The sequence below is a fragment of the Parus major genome, chromosome 2 (genome assembly GCF_001522545.3).
Source record: "Parus major isolate Abel chromosome 2, Parus_major1.1, whole genome shotgun sequence".
In the NCBI taxonomy this organism is placed as follows: domain Eukaryota; kingdom Metazoa; phylum Chordata; class Aves; order Passeriformes; family Paridae; genus Parus; species Parus major.
In genome coordinates, this window is record NC_031769.1 from 16,995,605 (window position 1) to 17,019,300 (window position 23,696).

Below are 23,696 nucleotides of genomic sequence, written 5' to 3' on the forward strand. Positions count from 1 at the left end.
AAATAAAATCTCAAAAGGCTATTATATTATTCAGGGAAATGCAATTAAAGGTGGCTGCAGAGGGCTGCAGATAGACTATCTGATACTAATTGACCAGGAAAACACCAAAGATTAAATTAACTCCTAAGACATGTAAAGTGTGCTCATGACAAGAGGAGAAACAAAACCAAAATCAATCTCACCTAAAAGCAATAATCTCCCCAAACCCTAAGGTTTCATACACAGTGATGAACTTAGAACTGATAATCATCCATTGTGAGTGAGATGTTGGATATTAAATGTAAAGCTCCTGTGGAACATGAGGACAGGGAGATCACACCATGCATGAGGTCACGGAGTGCCTGCATCTGACAAAGCTGTTGCAGGGCTCTCTGTCCAGTCCCCATCTCACAGTCGGACACCAGAATTAGAAAAGGCAAAGAGAAAGGCAACAGGATGATGAAATGTGGAGGAAGGCTTCTAGAAGAAGGTTAACTAAGCAGACTAATACTTCTCAGGCTGGAATAGGCATGAGTGAGGGGAAAGGGAGTGGGGGAGTGTCTATAACATAATGACTAGCGTGGCAAGGTGAATATTCTGCTGTGCATTATTTAAGAATCTGGGGATTAACTGACAGATGAAAGATTCAAAGACAAATGAAAGAGATTCTTCTGATACATCTTCCCAAGTATCTTCTACTAGCTCTCCCATACTAAGTGAAGTTTTGTTTTCTTGGGGAACGGTTATTATTCTAAAAAAAAAAAATCTGATACTTTTCCTAACAAAGTATAAATTGCAACTTACTATGGATTGTATCCAATTGAACAGATTGGATGTGGTTATAATGTAAATACTGTGCTTATAAATCCCTTCTATTAAAGTGATTAAAATCTACAGTATAGAGTGGTCACACCTCTGACATGCTTGTTATAACATAAACACTTCATTAGTCAGTGTATCACAGTATTGTAATTTGTCCTTGGTCTGGTAAATCTTAAATCTGGTATCTACAAGTGCTACATATAACATCTCTAATGTTGAGTCAAAAGACTAGATAGAAAAACACCTACACATTTAATTCTGAGTGTGTATTGCACTGTTACAAGTGTACATAAACACTATGTTTAACAGATTTCATTAGATATTCTCTCAACCATAATCCTGCTACAGCTGTGACACACAAGGGCAGACTTCTGTAGGCACCATTATGAATCTCTTGACCAAACTTTCTGCCCAACAGCATGCTTGTTTTGAAATGTACACCAACATTTCTGTTGTTTACAACTTGAAACTGCCAATATGTTCATTTTCTTATTTCACAGAAATGGGTAAGGTTGGATGGCACCACAGTGGGTCATCTGGTCCAACCTCCCTGCTCAAGCCAAAATCTTCAGTTGCAGAAAAGGGGACTTCTTAAACTAAGATTTACCACCCACAAGTAGTAAATACACTTTTGTAAGTATTGTAATAAGCCTAAGGCTCCAATGTCTCACATGAAGACAGTCTACTGATTTAGTCTTATGACTTAGGAAAGATTAAGAGGGTGACAGTTGAAAGCCTAAAAAAAATGGCAATTTTTGTGCCCTGTTGCTTTGCATCTGTTTTTACATCTGCAATGGGATCAGTTTAGTTGTAAATACCTACAAAATATTAACCTTTTTCTCAATATTGTCAGTGACATTTGATGTGTAATTTGTGCTGTATGCTCTTACTATTAACAGCCATCAGCAGTTGAAATTATTGTTGTCAGATGTGCTTTTCTTTTGGGCTCTGACCCTGCAAATGAGCAAATACATTTTTGTATGACAAAGGAATCTCATTGGACACAACTGATGAAAAATAAATGTTTGTTTCTAGCATGTCTCTAGAAGAGGTGAAGTAACATTTGAATGATTTTAGACATTTTCTTGTAACTTTAACAAATGAAGCAGAGAAGTAGCAGAAACTGTGGGAACAGGAAAAATTCCAAAACCTGATAAAACAGAACCATATTGCAATCCAAGTCAAGTGAATGCCACTGGCACTTTACCTCACTTTTATGAGGCAATGCCATAAACAGTCATCACACAGATTGTTCTTTCCATAGAGAGAACAACGAGAATAGACAATCTAGGAATTTGGCAAGGAGGGAAGCGAGGAACAGGAAGGTCCAAACCAACAAAACAGCTGAGAAAATTAATTACACTAGCATGGACCATTACTGAACATTCAACCTTACTTCACAGGACTCTCCCTTAGTAACATCCAACCTTCTCTTTACAGATGCACTTATTTATTACAAAAAGTATTAATCTGACAACTTATTGATCAACAGGAAGGATCTACTCTCTTCAGCTGTCAGGCACTGTACTCTATGGCTCTTCAGTCATAATCTCCAATGACAAGCTGACTAGAATATTTTTCTCTACTGTGGAGCAATTCTTCAGGTGTGAAATAAATGCAGCAATGAGAAATAATTAGTTATATAACATCTTACAAACGTGATCTTGCCTCCTGCTGACTCTAAACCAAACAACTCTATCCCATCAGCCTTGGTGGTGGGGAAAAAAAAATAGAATCTTCCAAAGGGCCTTTACATAACAACAAAACAAGGTACACAGTTAAGCGAATGGAAATCTCAGTGAGTACATTTAGACATGGACTGGCGTTGCTGACTGGAATTGAACTTCAGTCCTCTATTTGAGCTTCCCCTTCCCAAGCAGTAGCCAAACCACTTACTACTCAAATCTGATTTTTATATTTAAAGCCAAACTCATTACCTTCCTTTGAATCCCTCTGTTCTTGAGGAAATTTCTCCCTCCTTCCCTAAAGCATAATACATGAGGCTGAAGGGGATAACTAGGGTAGAGGGAGGCTTTCAGAATACAGAGGTGGGCATGGTCCTCACAGTCATCTGTCCCTTTAGAGGGGACTTCTGAAGAGGTTGAAACTCTTGGTACTGCTGGGATTTACCCAGGGGGCTGTGCAGAGAAGGACTGCACAGGACTGTCAGCACCAGTGAGCTGAACACAGACGGTTTTACAGCCAATGTGATACACAGCAAGGAAACATAGCTAAAACAGCATATATGAATACAGTTTACCTGAAAACAGTGGTAGAAATTTCTACTTTATGGAAGAAAAAGACAGGCAAAAGGAACAAATTTGAAGAGGTTTCTCAACCCACCATAACTTCTTTACAATCTTTTCTTCCTCGCTGAGGTATTTCTGCCTTTCTTGTTCCACCAGGTTGCGCTGTCGCTGCACAGGATCTTCAAGCCTCTTCACTGTTTCAATCACTTTGCCATTGATTTCTAGTTCTGCTTTCTTCACCATTGCCCTCAGCATCTCCTGGTTCTGCAGCTGTTGCACAAAAGAAATCAACTTCAATTTTTCCTGCTTGACTGACATCCCTGGCAACAGAATACATTGCAGAGCTCAGGTTGGGATAAACATCACCCTACAGTGAGTGAGTGTTTTTACCTTCTTCCTTCCCTCTTTAGATGTACCTATAAACATTGTTCCATGTATATATATATAACTTCCAGTCTCAAACTGATAAACAAAAGATGTTGGGATCAGTATATCCCCTTCAATACATAACTTCCGCAAGGATTGTGGTCCCTTTATTCTGCTTGGTTCAACATGAATCACAAATTAATTATGCCTCACGAGAATGCTGGATGCTTGACTTCCACTTTCCATGTATCTCACAAGCTTATGTATCTCATTGCTCATATGTGCCTAGTGGATAATCCCACATATTAAAGTCATGTCAGGAATGCACTGTTGTTTTCAGAATGGAGATTTTCAGTCTCTCAAGTGGCAGAGGAAGGACTGTAACAAGTGGTGTAATTTGGCATAAGGCTCATCTGCAATACATAAAACCTCCTTTACCCACCAGAAAAAAACCCCTTTATAATATGGTAATTTTCTGAGAACTGCAAGTCACACCTTCTTTCTTAGCCTGGTATTAAGTAACTCAAGCATTAATTGTCTTGCTGATAGTGAGCTCACAGAGCAAAACATAGGTAAGAAGGCAAACTAGGCTGTACTCTTCTGTGGGTAGCCCTGGGGCAGCTATGAGCCACACTCACACAAACCAAACCTGTTTAAGTCTGTTACACAAATCACAAGATTCAAAGTGATAAGCAGGACTCCACCTAGTCACAGTTTTAGGATACAAGCAACATGAACACAAATCTGTTAGCACAGGAGCCATTTCACACTGTAAGATTTTTAAAAACACCTGTGTTAACTGGAGACAAAATTCCCATTTTAAAATTAGCACCTGAACTGTCAGCTGTCTTCTAAACATCCAGGCTTAACAGCCAAATCACATTTAACACACGAAAGAAACCCATGACCTCATAGGAAGAATCACAAAAATGGGATACACACAACACAGTATAATGTAGCAAGCCTTCTTTGAAATCTATACAAGAAAATTAATGGGAATAAAAAAAAAGTGCCTTTGCTGAGACAATTCTTTCCAACCAACATGGGCATGAGAGACAAACTCAGTTCCTCTCCCATGACTCTTCAGTCCCTGGGCCTCTCTTACTCTCTTCTCCAGCTACACAACTTCCATAAGAGGGAGGGTAACACCTCACTGCAGGGGTGTGTGGGTGTGGGTGTGTTTGAAATCTGGGCTGTGACAAGCAGGGGGAGTTAGCTCAAAATTCAGCTGAAAAGAAGTGTTAGCAGTTAGTGAAAAAATGAAGCTGAAAAACATTTCAACAGCACAGAAATACATAAATAATACCTGGACTATTTTGAAGACAATGTGTATTTTGTATGTGTCTTTTCCCCACTATGGGAATAATGTTTGGATTTGATAAATTAAAATCTCTAACTGCAAGACCAGCACAACTATCTGAGATACACACCTCTTTCATCGTGTCATATTTTCAAGTAGGAAAACCTAAATGAATGAATAAATGAGTGAATGAGCATGTAACACTTCAGTCATACAATTTATTCACAGCTCTTAAAAAAGTGGGGAAATTTGACACGTGGAAGTGAGTTAGCATCTGTGAAACAACTGATCTGAGGTCAGTGAGGAGGTCAGTAACAGAGCTAGACTTAAGTCTCAGGTGTCCAGAATTTAAGTCCTTGATGTTCCTCAGCTGGTAACAGGGACTTCCACTAATAGCAAAACTGAGTATGTGTGAGTGTGTGAGGTTGTGAACTGGCAGGCACATGTTTTTTCCTATTATGGGGCTATGTAGAGGATCTATATTTATTGTGGTGATGTGTACAGCTAAGGTGTTTGTCACCTCCATTTACGAAGTGCTTGAACAATACCAGGAAGTTCCAGTTATAAAAGTTCATCTATTTTTGATAATGAGGATAGGGAATAAAAATGTAACACAGCAAGATTTCAAAAAATCCTGTATGTTGAGGATTCCCAAACCTCAGTGTTTGGAGTGAGCTCTTTAAGTCTGGGACATGACTCATCTTGGTATCAAATAAATGTTTTTGCTATTTCTATGAAAATTCATGCAATAATTGACTAGTTATGGAAGACCTGAGTTAGCTCATGCTTGGGGAACAGAGACAGATGATGAGAAGGGTGACGTACATGCACATATGGGTCCAGAGACACAAAATAAAGAACTGGGGGGGAGAGGACCAATGTGTCAGTCAGCAGCCAAGGGACAGCATGAGGCAGGGAGAGCAGGAGCACAAGGAGACAGCTGTGGCAGAGAAGGAGAAGGCAGTCTCTGGCCATCACATTTACATCTTTGTTCTGGAACTGAACTTGATTCTTACCTTTCTTCTGCCAGCAGTATCAGATGTGAGGCTCCCTGACTAAGTGCACACCCTGCTTGCCCTCTGACCACCTCTGTTAGTTACTCCACCATCTCAAGCAAGAGATGTTTTATGGATCTGCCGTAGCTATTCTGGTTCCACACAATAGAACCTTTTGTACTATAAGCTTGCTTAAAAACAATCCAAATAAACAATCTTAGACAATCATATTTGAAGAGTCTTTATTAAAACAGTACCCAAGTTCTAAAGGCAAGTGCCCAAAAGTAAAGAAAAGCAATGCAGGCTTTCCTGTCACCACCAAACAGCAATTTCTTGCTAATTAGAGTTACCTTAACTTATAACTGCAAGCAGCAATCCAACAGAAACAAATTTCAAATACTTTTTTAGAATTCTATCATCTTCTTATACATCCACCTCATATATCCTTTCACTTCCAGACTCACCAGTCTCTCCAGGTACCTTCCTTGTCCCTCTTCATCTAGTGCTCCAGCCATTATTTGTCACTGCTGTCACACAACTACCCCAGCTCTGCCTCTGGCACCCACTTCAAGAATAATCTAATAACTAGTTCAGTTCACTTTGAACTAATTATTATCTGTGAGACTAGAAAACCAAGTATTAGTTCACAACCATGCTCCTCATTAGGAGACAAGCATGACCTGTCCAGTGGGAGCCTCCCAGGCCCTTCTAGGGGAGGCTTCTGGGCCACTCACCTCCCCATGAACGACTGTGCACAGCCATAAACAGGAACAGCCTGTCTGCAGCTCAGGACCTCGGCAGAATCTAAGTATCTAGTTCCTGAAGTTTGTTACCACACTTGATTAACAGCAATGTCTCCAGCTCTATAATGCAGCTCAAAATATATCTGAATTTCTAACTAGAAGTTACACTTGTGAGACTGAGTATCATATACTATTTATGACCAGTGTTGTTATTACATTTTCTGTCCTTCCTGCAGCACTCATTTCCCTGAAAACAGTGCACTGAGTGAAGGAATAGCATGCATGCATACATGTTCCTAATGGAACATTAATCATATCTGTGTTTCCCTAAAATGAGTTCAATTGAAGAAAAGAATGAGTAGACAAAAAGAAATCCAATGTACATGTAAGCTAATGATATATACCATGTACTCTGAGACTTGGTTCAAACCTGCTACTAAAAGTTCTCTGGGAGCACAGAACAACCCTACTAAAGTCATCACGGGCTCAATTCTTATCAGTAACAAATCCATCCAGGACAAAAGCTGGGTTACAGCCTATCTCTGGCACTGAAGAACACTCCACAGCACCATTAAACTAGTGTGTCTTAAATGTCTCTGAAAATCAGAGCACTTAGAACATGCAAGCATAGTAGCAAGAAGTGTACACAGCCTCTAGCAACAGCCACGAGGTAAATGTCTGTATGCTAAGAATCTCTGTTCAAAATCCAACCACAGAGTGAGTCTTAACTTTTTGGTGGCATCTTATAACATATGTTTATCTGGTGTGTGAATTAATACATCTGGATGCATTGCTGCTGGATATGGTTTAAAAAGATTTTCACAGCACAAAGGATACATGAATGAATGGGTCTTGTCTATCATGTATTTCTCTGATTCTATTACGAAAATTAGTATGAACTTATGGTGGTAACATCAATTGCAAATTAAATAATAGGAATTATTACACATAGTTTTATGTCCTGTTCTAGTTTCTTAGTTATTCTACCAAATTTTGTGCCTTTGCCATCCTATTATTAATTTTTTTTTTTGAAGTGTTTCTTCTAGTCTGTCACTGTATAAAAAATTCACACAAACAGGAATAAACTGACTTCCAGCCCAGGAGAAACAGTGAAATTGAAAACGATGAAGCACTGTCAAACATAAAATGAAAACAATCTGGAAAACCATAAAAATACTTTTTCCCTTATAATTATCTTTGAAAACACATAGCACAAAATATTTAATTTAAAATGTGATATTGCAACACTCTTCAGTTTAAAACATTGCCTATTTCACTTGCTGCCCTTCAAACTGTAAGCTCTTTTTCAAAAGAATTCAGGAATGCCATGACAAAAACTCTCATGAATGGAATTTATGTGTAACATACCAAAGTTTCCCTTGAGCCACAGGTTCTTCCAACTGACTATCAAAATTTTTGAGTTTCCTACTAGCTCAATGCACCAAGTTTGCTATAATTTCTGAATTAAGGGAAGCCAACCACAGTTAACGAGCACACTCGGGATATGTCCTTTTTCCCTTCTCAAGACCTCCTTGGCAGCATTGATTTGTGCAGATGGCAGAAATTTCTTTACTCCTGTGTACCACAGTGTTTTGTCTGATCAAAAGCAAGGCTTCTGCCCTGGGCAGGGCCACGGAGACAAAGCTCAGCTGGGGAAATGCCACTCCTTGGTGGGCAGCCCTGTGAGAAGGATGAAGTCCCTGCCTCCCAGCAGCACTGCAGCCTCCAGCCGCTCTCCGAGGCCACATGCTGGGGATCAGACCCAAGGCATTTGCCAAGAGCTGCATTTGGCACCTGGTGTGGAGAAGGACAGAGGGGCTGCGGTGGTTTGTGGCACAAATGTGAAAGAAGATTCACCTCTGCATAATGTGCCAGGGCAGAGATCCCATGTCAGTGTCTTCAAATTAGATGGGGAACACAATGGCTGGCATGTAGGCAGCACTGCTGAGAATAGCTTTTGAAAGGGACATTTGCTATTGGAACATACTCAGCCTGGACTGAAAATTTAAATACATGGGAGCTGCATCACAGGCAGAAATCACCTGACCCAACCCTTTGCTCCAAACACCTTTTGCCACCTCTGCATTCCCAGCAAATGGAGCACAGGATGTTGTCTCAGGACCTTCAGTTGGACACATTTTCTTATACTGATGTTTACCTCACCCTTCTGCTCCTTTGCTGTGTGATTGGTTCATATTTCAATTTCATTTAGATAAGGAGATGAAGGTAAAACATGCTCTGAATTCTGATTTGTATTATCATTATTTTGTTCTAAACTTTATCAACAAGTCAAATGTGATTGACATAGCACCACCACCCTGGTTATAAAACCAGTAGCTGCAGCCCCATGACAGCTAACATGTGATGTCACTTTCTGGGTAAGGGGGACTGGCAGAGTATTGAAGTTTCCCCCACCATCCACTTTGTCTTACAAGAAAGTGCTCTGCCTTCTTTTCCACCTCTGAGACAATACACAGTGCTCTTCAGTTTCCAATTAAGTAAAGGGCTGAAGACCTGTGTATGCTTATTTTTACAGTGTCTGAAATGAACAGCATATATATTTGCAGCGTGACTGTATGTGCCAACATACTATTTTTGTTAACTCTTCATTGGTTGTATTCTTTCTAGCAGGTTTTGAGGTGTTGGCATGTATTAGGAAGAATTATTAAAACCTGAATCTAAGTAGGGCACAACAAACCTTTGCAGCAACATTTGAAATGCCTTTTTTTCTTGCTGTTCAAGTTGGCTATTTTTATGGATTCTGTAAATATAGGACACAAACTCTGGCTTAATGCATATCTACTGGTCCTCAGCTACGTTTGGGTTTCCTGACATCAAAGTTGTTTATTCAGGGACTTAAAATCTGTCTCAACTGTAAACAGTATGGAGCAGGAACATGGTTCTTCTGACATGTTTATACAGCACATAGCATAGCAGGGTCCAAAGTGTAATCACAGACTTGATATTATTGTAATATAAATAGTGCTTTAATGTCTAGAGTCATCCAACAAAGCTAGAAATTATTTTTTTTTCTCAATATCTGAGCAGCAGTAATTTAACTGAGCTAATTCTCACACCTTGAGGACTATGCAAGCTTTTGTGTCTGTAGTACTTGGGTCTGCCCTTTGCTAGAACTCTGCTACTGAGACTCACTTGTACAAAAGCTGAAAGGGAAAAAATGAGAGAGAGGGAAGGAGGGAAAAAAGGCATTTGCTGGTAACCCACCTTTTTCCCCAGTATTATCCAGATAATCATACCTGTAGCTGCTTCATCTGATGCAGCTGCAGCCGCAGATCCGACACGTTGCGTTTCATACCATGCAGGCTGACTTGCATTGCTGGGGCTCCAGCAGGGTGATGGGTGACAGCTGACTCCACAGCTCCCAGTGCATTCTTCCCCACAGATACGCTGGCAGCACCTGCAATAAGCAGCAGCACAGGTTGAGCTCACAGCAGAGAAGGTGCAAACATCCTTCCTCTGCCCACTGAATCCACATATACTCCACACGGATGAGAAAAGCAAATGACAGATGCCAATGCTCAGTATTAACAGGGGACTGGCACCTCCTAATCCAATACATGTTGAGGAAAGCCTGCAGAGTGTATCTGTGCTGGAACCTCAGTTCTACCAGAGCACTGCATTACTCCAGGACTGCTTTCTACCACATGTAGTGGAAATGGGATAATGAGTTATAAACTGCAGATTACACTAAACAGCAACAAATCAAATTGGTTCTGAAAGTAACTTCAGGACTGTCCTCCCAGGAGACGTCTGAGACCAAGTTGATACAAATTCATTCATAGGACTCCTGAACTGCATATTTGTTGATTAATCATCACAGGAGAGGGATTCAGTCAAGCTGCCAAATATGGGGAAAAGATTTCTTTAGAGAATCTTGCTTCACTGCTTAAAGGACAATTGCATTATTTCTAGCCAGTATCTCCAGCAGCAACCCTATAAAACCAGAGAAATGAAATGATGGTGTGAAGGAGGCTTCCAGCCATGTTGCATCCACCCACTCCCTTTTAGTCTGTCAGAAAGGAATACAGCATAACACAAGGAAATAAGCCGAGACACACTCTGAAAATTATGATTGCTGCCCTCACAAAACTTTCTTTGTTAAAGAATGCTGTTCCTCTACACAGCAACAATGCCAAGCTTGTTCTTTGCAGGCTCAGGTACCTGGAAAGAAGCTCTATTTAGAGAGAAAAAGAGAGTTCCAGCTCATCAGCTAATAGAAATGTCAGCTCCTTCTCCCAGTTTGCACTTACACACCTGTGTTTTTCAAAATTTTTCTAATGTGTCCCTTCACCCCCCACACTCCCCCAGCAGACAAAATGACAGACTGTCAGTACAACAAACTTCATTTTTTAAGTCCAGTTCTACATAGTATTGCAAACTCCTCATCACACTGCCAAATCCACCTTGTCCTTGATCTCAAATGGCACAAATGGCTGCTGGTCCCTCAACTACAGCCTTAACAGCCCCCCACTACAACAAAGACATTGAGGTGCTGCAGCATGTCCAGAGAAGGGCAACAAAACTGGGGAAGGGTCTGAACACAAGTCTGATGAAGAACAGCTGAAGGAGATGGGGGTGTTTAGTCTGGACCAAAGGAGTCTCAAGGTCCTTATTGCTTTCTTCAGCTGCCTGAAAGCAGGTTGGAAAGAGGTGGGAGTTGGTCTCTTCTCCAAGGTAACAAACAATAGGACAAAAAGAAATGGCCTAAAGTTACACACAGTGATATTTAATAGTAGGAAAAATTTCTTCACCAAAAGGGTCATCAAGAATTGGAAGAGGCTGCCCAGGGAAGTGGTTGAGTCACCATCCCTGAAGGTATTTAAAAGATGTGTAGATACGGTGCTTAGGGACCTGGCTTGGTGTTGGAATTGGCAGTGTTAGGTTAATGGTTGGACTGGATGATCTGGAAGGTCTTTTCCAACCTAAATAATTCCATGATTCTATTTTATGATTAGGTAAATCCCTACTTCAATTTCTTCCTTCTCTATGATTAAAAAAGAAACCTGAGAAAATAGAAAATAGCTCATCAATGGATCTGCACAGGGATTTTGGTCATCATTTGTTCCCACAAGCACACATTCTATCAAGTTCAATGAAATCAAACAAAAAACAGTGTTGTGAGCTTTGCCTGCTGAAGGCAAACTTTCAGTGCACTAAAGTGCATGAGGCATCTTCTGATTGGAATGAGTATGAATCCCAGAGTGGGAAGTTCACTCCCCATGCTTCTCATCCCTCACAGTCTTTTCAACTATTCCTCCAAATATGCCTGAGGATAGCTCAGCATAACAACACACTGTTATTCCTTTTCCAACAGGTGTGGATAGCTCAAATACAGCCTTTGCAAAATTCATCTGGGAGAAGCATTCATAAAGGATGAAAATTACACCATCCTATTTTTATATATAAAAAACCAGTTTTAACAATCATGTTTGTTACTTTAGTTTCATTTGCAATTCTGCTCAATGAAAGCACAGGCCCTTCTGGCTGGATCCATGCTACATACAGTGTGCCATGCCATGGGCTTCTGGAGACACGCTCAGACAAAAAGCTGTTCTAGCTGTGTGCAGGCTGCTGTAATGCTCTACCTCCCCTGAACGTGCTCCAGCTAGATCTGCTTGGTGCTTCAACAACAGCAGTCATCATTACACTGCTGAGCAAGCTGCTGCACATTTTTGCTATATTCCAGTATGATTCAGTGCTCTCTTGACTTTCAAAGAGCTCCTTAACAGAAAGCAACACTCGAGAAATAAACAGTCCTTGTTCACTGCCATCATGTATCCACTCCATGCTTCAGCCTGATGTATGCTAATACTTCTCTGTCTACATGTACACTGCAGTTTCTCCTACAGTCAAGCATTTATTTCCCTCCCACATGCACTATTTTTTGCCTTTTTTTTCTTTTTTTTTTTTAAGAGAATGGTATTTAGTTCATAAACCTTACAGACAGAAATCACCAGAGAGTCTGAAAAATGTGAGTAAGCCTCCAAGAGTTCTGATCCCTAGCCACAAATCTGGACTATTTTTGAAAGCACACCTACCTTTCTGCTGTTCTTTGCCTCAAGCAAAAGCTCCAAAACCTCAGCCCCTGACCCTGTGATGAGGCAGCCAAGGCATGAATCAGACCCCACCAGTCCCTCCCCCCATGCTGGACCCCAGCCGATTCACATATTTTCTCAGGAAGGGGTGCCTGCTTTCCTTTTAGTGTAGATGGACTGTGATCTGCTTCTGTAAGCAATAAATGTCTCCAACTCCCTACAAAGCAGCTTTCCTCCTCCGCTGCTGCCTCAGCCACCTCTTTTGGCCATTCGCTGCTCTTGGCTGCCTGTGTCCCTGCTGCAGTGTGCTCAGAGCCTGGGAAACATGCAGTGGGACTGCTGACTCCAGGGGGTGTGAAACACAAGGCACTGAGTGAGCAATAACGACCAGGAGCTGATTTCTCAGATATTCATATCTTCATCAAGAAAGAATAAAAGGCCAGCTGAATGAGGGGCTGCTTCATCTAGGGAGTGTAGCTCACTTTTGGAAATAATCCCAGGCTGTAGCTTTGTAATTAGATGTGAGGCCAGATGGATTGAAGGGAAAGAAACAGCATTGGCTCTTGGGTTTTTAAAGAAACCCCTTCTTGAGCTAGGTAAGGGAAATTTAACCTCCCACCATAATTTCCTAATACTTAGGACAAACAAAAAAGTTAAATTTTTACAAAGGCTAATGAACTAAGCTGCCATTTTAGAGTACAAAGAGAACTGAAGTGAAGAAAGAGGAAGAGTTTGCTGTGTGCCCAGGGGATAAGGAACACGACTGCTACTCCCTGACATTGATCTTTGGTATGATTGCAAAGACACTGCTCTCCTACCATCTTACAGATTTTAATTTTTTTTCTAAAATGCTAAGATTTTATTTTGAAGCAGGTTGGGACAAAAGGCCATTAGAAGACACACAACAATGTTTTTTCACAAATCACTAATCCTATTAAGGAGAAGCAATATTTTCAGGCATTATTATGGGAGATGTGACAGTTACTAGACGGCACTAAGTCACCCTCAAAATAATAAAATATTCTATATATACATTAGTATGCAACTTCATCTCATTGATCCAAAATTAACTCAGGATCATATTTTGTTTGCAAATGCTGACCATTAAGATTAGCATGATCTGCCCTTGAATCTAAGCAAGCAGATATGGACTGTGATTTAATTCACAGGTCATCACAGCAAGAGTCATGCATGTGAGAAAGGCACACAGATATGCACAGATGACAAGACAGTTCTCTAAGAATGATGAATCAAATGTGAGCCCTGTTTGTAATCTCCCAGATTCCATCTTCCTCTTGCTGTATTGATGTTAGTGCAGAAAATTTTAGTCCCTGATCCCTTTCTTATGGAATACTGAAATGTTTTCCTTCCTCTTCTAACAAGGCAGCAACTAGCAAAAATCTATTCCTTTTTTTGGTAATCCATGAAACAACTGATCCCAATTTAATAAATTAATCCAGGATTCAGCCTATCAATCAATCTCCAGTTTATGAACAAAAATATGACAGAAAAGAGAGTATGTAAGTATTTCTCAGGGTATTTGTTAGTAATCTCATGGTGACTCTTACTATCATGGTTTGGTTATAGAATCACATGTTGTTTCTAAGTGAAGAGTTCCTTGATGCCATTCGTGTTTCAGGAACTGAAGATCTTTACAAGGATTCAGTCATGGGATTTCTCCCAACATTAGCAGAAGAGATATAGCTACTCTGTGGAGGGTTACTGCTCTTTGAACCCATCCCCCATGAAAGAGCTGAGCCTAAAGCAATAAAAGATAAGAAATGTAGACAAACATTGTCTTTACAGGCTCATCTTCCTCAGTGAAAAAGTTGGGATTCTTAAGAGTCCTTAACATTTGGGACTAAAGAAGCCACTGACTTCTACAGACTGGCAAAGCAAAAGCAAGTTAAATACAAGCATTTGGTTTATATGACGTATCAAACAAAGTGTTCACAATCTAGCTATATAGAGTTATCTAGAGTTTAGAAATCTTGGTTTCTTTCCTATTCCAGGGAATGTAGTTCTCTGCTTTTTTACACCAAGTCTCCTAGCTTTGGATAGGATATTGTAAAATACAATGTTGGTTCAACATTGATGAGGCAATATTAACTTGCACAGATGTATTATTTTTTTAGAATGGGAAGCAATTCACATTTTTGCTTATCAGAACTCTAGAAAGGATTGTTCAATCAACATTTTATATCATTTTATCTTTCAAATAGTCTTTGAAATTGCTAAAACTGGTATCTTAGTGCACAGTTGTCAAGTGGAATTGTAAAGTGAGAGAGTCACTGCCTAAATAGCTATACTTAATACAGATTGGGGTGAACTGTAGAACAAAACAATGGTCAGCAGAATAGTGTCTAGCTCCTGCTGGCATGTTTGGACACAAGCATATTTACAAAAAGGAGAAACATTCTGTAGTATATTCTGGCAGATTGCCTAATTTTCAAGTAAGCCAAACTACATTGACTTATTGGACCATGTCCTGAGCAATTCCAGGCACAAAAGCGGGAAAATATTCCATTATACAAAATTATTATTTTATACAGCACTCTTCAGTAATAGCTGTTGTGGGTTACAATACTGTAGTATACTGGGGTCATCACACCTTGTTTTCCTTACCTGCTACAATTTAATTTTGTGGCTGAGTCATGTTGGAAGGACAGGATGTAGGGATGCAGGTGCTGGAGTTACAACTATACTTTACAGCACTGATAGGGATCCGTGCAGACTGCTGGCTGCATGGCTGTTCCCACTGCCTTATCCCCTTCTCCCAAGTGATGAGAAAGGCATCTATAGCACAAACTGAATGCTGGAATCCTTACTCATATGCTGGATAAGCACATGGTCATGTGACAAAGCCAATGTCTCTCCCAGTAAGTGACAGATGATGATCTGGCCTTTGACAGTAAATTAAGTCCTCACCCTCCATCTCCCCCACCATGCTTGCACATGCAGCTGTCAGATGTAATGGTGTCACGTCAGGGATGTGTCAGTCATATGATGAGGTAGTGAGTGAGGAGTATTTGGGAACAACAGTGCCAGGAAATGGCTGCTGGTCAGATGAACCACACAGTTCTGGTGGGCTGGGCATGGCTTCTCAGGGAATCCTGAGCTTTTGCTTTATGTAACATTGTTTTTCCAGTTAATGTTATTCCATTTCTCATTTAAGTGAGTGTACATTTACACATGCACACACAAATCACTGAATAATTCAGGTTTAAAGGGACCTCTGTAGGTCCAAACTCCCACTCCAAGCAGGGCCCACTTAGATCAAGTCCTCCAACCCAGTGCCCCCCAACCAAGTACTTGTCTGAACTGGTACCATCACAGAGAAAGCAGAGAGGCCACTGTTTGCAATGGTACAAAGAGGAACATAAGGCACTGTATGTACTGGTTGTGAGGGTTTTGTAAGTGCTTTATATGAGGTGAGGCCTATGCAAGTGGGGAATGCCATGAATTCTCCATCTATAATGACACTGAAATAGGGAAAAATCTTAAGACCATTTTTCAGCTGTTTTGAATGATGACAGACTTTTCATCATATTGTCTGAAACTGAAAAATTACAACTTGTTTCTTCAAAGTATTAAGTATTCCTCTCCCATCCAGAGGCCAGCAGGAAGGGAAGAGTTGGAACAGCACCAAAGTGGCTTGGGAGCAAAGCTTCAGTACCAGGACTTCAGCTCTTTCTCTCTTCTACATGGTTGATAGTTTCCAGGTCTAGTTTGGTTTCTGTGGATTAGGAGGACATAGTGCATTTCCAGACAAACAGGAATCCTGAACGTGAGTTCACAGCTCCAACAGAAAGTCTAGTTAGGAGCATAATAGGTTTGCTAATTAAATGTGTGTGGTTTACTACCTGCCAGAGCACAGACCTCCCTGTGGGAACAGCACTACCAGGAAACAGGGAACTGCCTGTATTTGCATTCAGTGCATGACAAAGGTGAAGAGGAGCCTTTAAGCACATGAATACCCTGCAGAATTCTCCAGCAGCAGCCCATACACAAAGAGCTTCAACCACATGGAGATTCTCTTTCTAAACAGTCTTAACTCCATCTTTTATGCACTTAACAGCTCTCCAGGTGGGATGCTAAAACAAGATCAGCTCTTACTGGCTTCACAATTGGTGCTTGCCCAGAACAGTTTAATGCATGCTAATAATTAGTAACAGATCAACGTGGCTTAATTAGGGAAAGTGCTGTCTTGCTGACTGCTAAACTTCTTGGTGTTATTACATCCATAGTATCCTAATGACAGATGGACCTTAGAAAAAGTTCAGGTGACAAGAAAAGGAATTAAATATTTAGTCTTCTGTAGCAATCTCGACACATCTAGGGTTAAGGACAGATATATATACACCCTATAGACAGGATGAGTCACTGGAAAACTCACCAGATGTAGAGGCTCTACATCTCATTTAAATCATTCAGCACAGGTGTGAAATTCATTCCAAACACCATCTCAACCTGTCAGAAATTCCCCTTTTAAAGATGTGATCGACTCCCATATCCTGCACTTAAACTTCAGTTCTGACAGTACAGCTATGGAAATTTAAGTAAATTTGACATTTCCATAAGCTGGGATATTTGTAATGTTACAGCTTTTCATATACTTGAATAAGTTGTAAATTAAAAGTGAATTATCTTACCTGCAGTGTCAGTGCTGCTCTTGCTGGACACAATTTTCATCATCTTCTCACTAAGTAATAACAAGAAAAAATTTAATTTTAGTTTACTAACTATGAAAAGTGTAGTGAAGTTTATATTCAACAAATTAAATGGCCTTGTCTAACATATATTTTTAAAATTTAAATCACCAGTAATTTATCAGTCATCAGTAATTTTTTTTAAATCACCTTTTAGTATAAGTTAAGAAAGGAATGGAGTATAAGCAGTAGAAAGCACAGAGATGTAGCTACATAAATTCTTTTACTCAAAGAAGAGTAATGCAGTTAATATCCATCTATCATTTGGCATATTCTTCCTCTCTGCCTAGCATTCTCATGGAGATGATAACGAGACTTAAAAATGATTGAGCATTCAAGATTCTTTTTACTATTACATTCAAATATATTTTTGTTGATTGGTTACTAAAATCATTACAGATGAATTCTGTTTTTACCTAGAAGAATCTTTGCTATTACTTGTATTTGGCCCTTTAAAAAGCGCAGACTGAACAAGACCAGTTAAACTGGCAATCTGTTTCTCCATGGCTTGTATCCTCTCTCTGTAAGACAAGAGAACCGTTTGTTAAAGCCAGATATATTTGCTTTCAGACTTGTTTTTCTAGGTGAACGATTACCACAGGATTGGAAAGACACTACAGAGTTCGTGCAAAGGCCCTTGGATACCAGTTTGCATATACCTTATTGCAGCAGCTTACCAATCTCGGTTTGGACAGCTTTTGCATCGTAACAGACAATTTAAAAAAATCTGCATAGTTAAAAAGAACAAAACAAACAACCAAGTAATAAATGTCTAATGACCTCACAAGACAGGCACCTAAAACAATTTGTTAATGCCTCTTGGAGCTAGTAAAAAAAATCTTTTTCAGCATTACATGCATTTTCTCTTTTACCAACTCTGGGCCAATCATTTTTTCTGAACTTAAGGTTTCAGGATTAAAGACTTTACACTTCTTCTTGTTACTATTTTTACTTTCCCCAGACCCAGGATTTTTGTCTGGGAAGCATTTAATCTGCCCAAGCTGACTACTTTCCAGTCCAAATCCTTTGCACCTGACATCACAACTGTCTGCTTTGAAAAGGACAGAAATGTAACATAGTCAGTCACAGGACACCAAATGCAGACTTTATGGTAACATTATAATAAAATGTATTTTCTTTTGTGGACATATCCTGAGAAATTCTCAAAAAGCAGAAGAGATGTAGAACTACAGTAAGTAAGTATAATCAATATTTTCCATAGGAACCAAAGGTTGCTAAACAAGAACAGTAACTTTTTTTTTGATGTGAAGGCTAATATTTGTGTGTTTATCTGTTTGCATAAATGCATATATTAGTCATGTACCACGGGTCTTCCTCAGTCAGCTCCAAACCAGCCTTTTGCTCACAGAGGTGCCTCCTTGTATGTGCCAGTGACACACCACAACATAGACACACATCAATATGGGACCTTCTGAAAAGGCATCCCTCTATTACAGCACTGAAGTGTGTGGGGATACAGAAGGAAATTCTAACAGCAGACTGGGTTTGGAGGATGACTGGGAAGAAAACTCAAAAGCAAGTGGTTAAAACCAGCAGCAGCAATGAGAGAAGATGGGACAGACAAACTCAGACAGAGACTCAGCATGCTGCACAAACCATCCATCACCACTGCAGCATTCTGTGCACATGGGAGCAGCCAAACTGACCACCCCAGCTGCAGTTGCTGTTTGGTGGCCAAAGCAACAGCATCAATCAATAAGACTCATATAAACTCAAATGTAGGTACCAAGAACAGCCAATAGCAAGCTGACATGATAAAAAGCAAGTAAGCAGCCCCACTTGCAGCTAGACAGATTATCCAGGCTAATTATTTCATTCACATTCAGGGAATGAATGAAGTTTCCTGGGCTAGCACACAAATACCATAGCCAGGAGAGAATCAGACACCCAGAGTTTGAGAAAACAGGGCAGCAAAGCAAGTAATGAGATGCTAACAGACACAAAAAGGGAAGAAGAGAGTGCTCAGTCAGTCCCCAGTCAGCAGACGTGTTCTTACTGCAATTTAATGCAGTGCACGCATCTTACTTTTCTGTCTTCATGTTGAAAGGTATTTTGAAGAGTGATGAGAAGACTAGTGAATCTGACCCAATTAATTTCAAACCAAGAATTAGGTTACAGAATTTCCACTATTACAAGTTTTAAAATAAGAAACTGGTGCAGGCTACAGTAACCTTTGGAACAAAAACAAGTACTAAAACCCAGGGATAAATATACTCTAACAAACTTTAATGCAGCATTTTTGACACTTAATAATGAAAACATTTTTTTTTTTCCCAGATAATCATCACAAAACCTTCCTGGAACTAAATTCAACTGGAAGTCTATCTGTTTTACCAATCCATAAATACAATGTTTTTTTCATCCCACATTAGTTTATCTGGAAACAATTTTCTGCTTCAAAAGATATTATGGCAACACAGAACTGATCTTGTCCTTTGCCATGAAATCTAGGAAAGTATGTTGTTAAGAGGGAGAGGGATGTTCCAAGATAGGAGATGATGAAAACCGAATGAAATACTGGAATCAATTGCACAGAACACATTATTTTTCATATGGTAAAAGCATTAAGAATGTGAAGAATCTACATGTGCTCTGGAGTCATTCTCACAGAAACCAGGCAGATTTTTCCTGTAATCATTTCACTGTAATACCCAGACTTGTTACAGCCATTAGCACCAAACATTTCGAAAACAGGTGTCTGAAAGGAGGTGCCTTTTAGGCATTAAATAGAAAACCCTGATTTTTGGAGGTGGTCACACTAAAGGTGGTGGGAGGCGGCACGTTCCAGCATGGGCAGGGAGGGATGTGGATGGCCTGGTGGTGGGGCTGTAACCTGGGCTGGCATGGCTGGAGGGCTGGTGGCCCAGTTCTGGCACCACAAGGCTCTGAAGGAGCAGGGACAGGATCTGCAGTGGACCCCTTTGCCTCCAACTTCCTTGGGAAGGGCTGGAGCAACCTCTGCTCCAGGAGGGAGAAAAAAATGCTTTCTTCATGCTGTGCCAGACCAGGCTCTATCAGGGATGCCAGCATCGCCATGACAAAAATTGTGCATTTCTGGTTCTCAGCGCTGTGTTTTCTACCCCTCGTGGTGCTCACTGCTCTGGAGATGGGAGGTGGGAACAGCCAGTCCCAGCAGCTCTGCTGGCACAGGGCAGGCCAGAGTCCCATTGATGGGGAAGGCCAGAGTCCCATGGATGGGGAAGGCCAGAGTCCCATGGATGGGGAAGGCCAGAGTTCCATGTATGGGGAAGTCCAGAGCCCCATGGATGGGGAAGGCCAGAGTCCCATGGATGGGGAAGGCCAGAGTTCCATGGATGGGGAAGTCCAGAGCCCCATGGATGGGGAAGGCCAGAGTCCCACAGATGGGGCAGGCCAGCATTTCCAGCATGGGGCAGGCTGCCACTCCAGTGACATGGGAAAGACCAAGGTTCCCAGGGCACAGGACAGGCTGGCACTCCAGTGACACAGGGCAGGCTGGAATGTGGAGCACTAGGACAGAGGGTCAGGCAAACAGAACAAAGTGGTGCCTCTGCTTGCTGCCACCAGAAGGCTGGTAGCCCAAGAAGAGCCAACCCGTCTCTGGTCCCAGATTAATTTCCCAGATAAAGCCACATCTCTCCACCACCCAGGAAGAGCAGGGAGGGTCAGTTTTACAGCAGTTGGGAAAGAAATGGCTATTTTATCAGCCTCAGCACAGAAAGGCATTGTTTCATTGTTTTCCTGTGAATGCTGGGAGAGTCAGAGGTGGCAGCATGGTGGGGGAGGAAAAGAGAGGACAAGGTCAGAAGCGACGCCCAGCAGAACTCTTGTCAGACTTGGCCTTGGCTTCTCACAGACCTTTTCCAGGAAGGCAGGGACAGGCCACTTGCCAGCCCTCTTCTCCCCAGCAGCCTGACCCACAGCTCTGGCTCTGGGTATGTCCAGGAACCAGGGCCCTGCCTTAGTATATTGCGCCCCAAATTCAGCAGAACCAAAGCAAGCCCATGCTTCTCTGGTGACAGTGCACTGATATGTCAGATTTCATCACTAGATTTATTCTTTACAGCTTCACTGATCTTTCGTGTTGCTCCTTCTACTGCAGTTAACTGGAAGTAATTCCAAGAAGGGGTACAGCATATTGCTGAATTGGTATCACTTGTCACAGCAATGCTATTTAAGTGTGCCATGTTACTTGCATGTTACTTCCCTTTCCTGGGGACATCTTTACTATTCACATCACTGAGAAGGTACTTTGTACACACACAGAATAAAACTGGTCTGTGTAACTGTTCATTCACACTCCTATCCAACCCCAGACTGTGCAGCGTATCACTCACAAAAGATGTACTCAAAAACCAAATCTGCACTGCAATATGGAGTAACTGGCACACCTTCCTGGAGAAAAAAATTCCAGCAACTTCCTATTTTATAGTTAAGCTCCAAATGAAGCAATGTAAAGGGGGTCAGACAGAGAAATACACATTTTTTTTCTACATTACCCTATGATAGAAATATTTCATTATAATTTTTTTTATCTCACTGGGAAAAGAAAGGAAAGAGGAGTAGGGTGTCTTTCCCAATGGCTTTCCTAGAATCAAGTGAAGGTGTCTTAGACTTTATTGCAAATTCCCCCAAAACAGATGAGTGGATGTCCTGGAAGGGAAGGAACCAAAGATCAGCAGAATTCTTCTGTATTCTGCTTTCTTGCCATAGAAAGATCTACACAGTGAATATTTCAGTCCTCTAAGGAGAAGATTAAACTCAAACCTTCTACATCTTGAAGCTAAAGGGGAAAAGGAAGCTCTGAAGCACACCAGCTGTTAAACTATTTGACAACTCTTATCCCAGAGCCTGTATCTCATCTTCATACAAACAGTTCTTCTAACAGAAGGAAGACAAAATACAGTTTACCTTTCCTCCATCCTGTATTGGTCATTTTACTTCATTTTTTCTGCCTGGTTATTCAACACCTTTCACAGAGGAATAGGCAGTTTTGGCCCTGTGGAAAGTGTCTGAAAGAGTGTATTTGTAAAGCGCTCCCTTATAAAATGCTCAGCACATTGCTGATGGAGTCTCTCACTGTTCAGGACTTTACAAAGTAAGGCCATTTTTCCTAATGCATAGAGAGTCCATCCATACTTCAACAAATGAAACAATAAAGTGGTTTGTGGGGGGAACAATATCTAACAATCTACACATGGCCATTACACTTTAGTCTTGAACTGCAAGCCATGAGCCAATGACGTGATCACATTTTTTCTCAATCCAGCTATCATCTTCTCTCACTAGTATGGCATAAAAAGAAGAGGACAAAAGTGTTCAGGCAGAAGAGAACCACAGTACACCCCGAAAATGCTTTTGGAGGAAAAGTATTCTATAGAGTTATCTTGCTGGTTTAGAAGGAGCATTTGTTATATACATATTTAGCACCATCAAGTAATCTAGAATTTTGCAGCATGTGTTATATATGCAAAGATTTAAAGTTAAACAGCATTTAATTTAATGCACTTTTGGATAAACAGCTTCTTTTCTAATTCATCAACATTTAAACATCTGCTTTGCCTGCAGTAACTTCCAGAAATGTCCCACAAGGTACATAAATGAGCCATCCAAGAATATGACAGCAAATCCCTGTTTGAACAACTCATGCTCATACACAAAAATTTACTCATTTTTCCAGTAGACCTCAGATTTAAGAGATGATGACCCTTTGAAGGTGAACTGCTGTTCACCTTCAAACCTGTTATACCTTCTAATATTTTTCTGTGCATGAATACAAACATCTTTTATTTCTTTACATCTCCATTAATTTGTTTCTTCTCATTGTTGTAAAAGAGCTTTATATGCGACTCTTCTGGTAAATGAATTAACTGTAAGAATTTAGTCAATGCTTTGTACCACAGAAGTAGTTATCTTAGAAATAGCCAAGGTAAAACAGTTACAAGAAAGCATTAAATTATGAAACAATGAAATCCCCCTCAACTCTGCCTTAAATAACAGCATTCATAAAACTGGTTTCTGCAGTGTCTAATTAAAATAGGAAACTCCAGTAGCAGAGCTCAGAAATACCAGTTTTACTCTCTTGTAGATCCAAATTTGCTGCAGTTAACGTTCCAAAGGTAATGGAACCATTTTCTTCAACAAAACTAGGATACAGTCAGTGAGATGTCTTATCTGTTTTAAGTACTCAGCATATTTTGGTAAAGTACAGGGATATCCCTGTTCAGCCTTGGACTGAAAATCTGAAGCAGAATTGAGATGCAAAGAGAGATTCACTTTTACTTCTGACATTGTTACTATCCCTTTCAATCTTTCCTGATTTATACTTTAAATTACATTGTCCTTAGGTTGTGACAGCGCTGCTTTGAGGAAGTTTCCATAAAGTCATGACACAATAAATGTTTTCTTTGCTCTCAGCACACTCCACTAGGGATTAAAGCATCAACAGTGCTGAGATGATGGGTTTGGTACCTGCAG

At 40.6% G+C, this 23,696-nt stretch overlaps 1 protein-coding gene across 25 annotated transcripts in view; it reads right to left on the minus strand.

Moving 5' to 3' along the window:
* KIAA1217 (KIAA1217 ortholog) overlaps positions 1 to 23,696 on the minus strand; it is a 332,941-nt gene that overhangs the window by 23,302 nt on the left and 285,943 nt on the right. For 20 of the 25 annotated variants that reach the window (XR_001519306.3, XM_015617303.3, XM_033511505.1 and 17 more), the window contains 4 exons: positions 17,636 to 17,740; positions 17,163 to 17,212; positions 9,712 to 9,872; positions 3,145 to 3,320 (listed from right to left, as the gene is read on the minus strand). Coding sequence is in view for 24 of the 25 variants with exons in the window: in XM_015617303.3 (XP_015472789.1) it covers positions 3,145 to 3,320; positions 9,712 to 9,872; positions 17,163 to 17,212; positions 17,636 to 17,740 (492 nt within the window). In the remaining variant the exon portion in view is untranslated. The remainder of the gene's footprint in view (positions 1 to 3,144; positions 3,321 to 9,711; positions 9,873 to 17,162; positions 17,213 to 17,635; positions 17,741 to 23,696) is intronic. The other 5 variants (XM_015617301.3, XM_015617304.3, XM_015617309.3 and 2 more) reach the window with 1 other exon arrangement.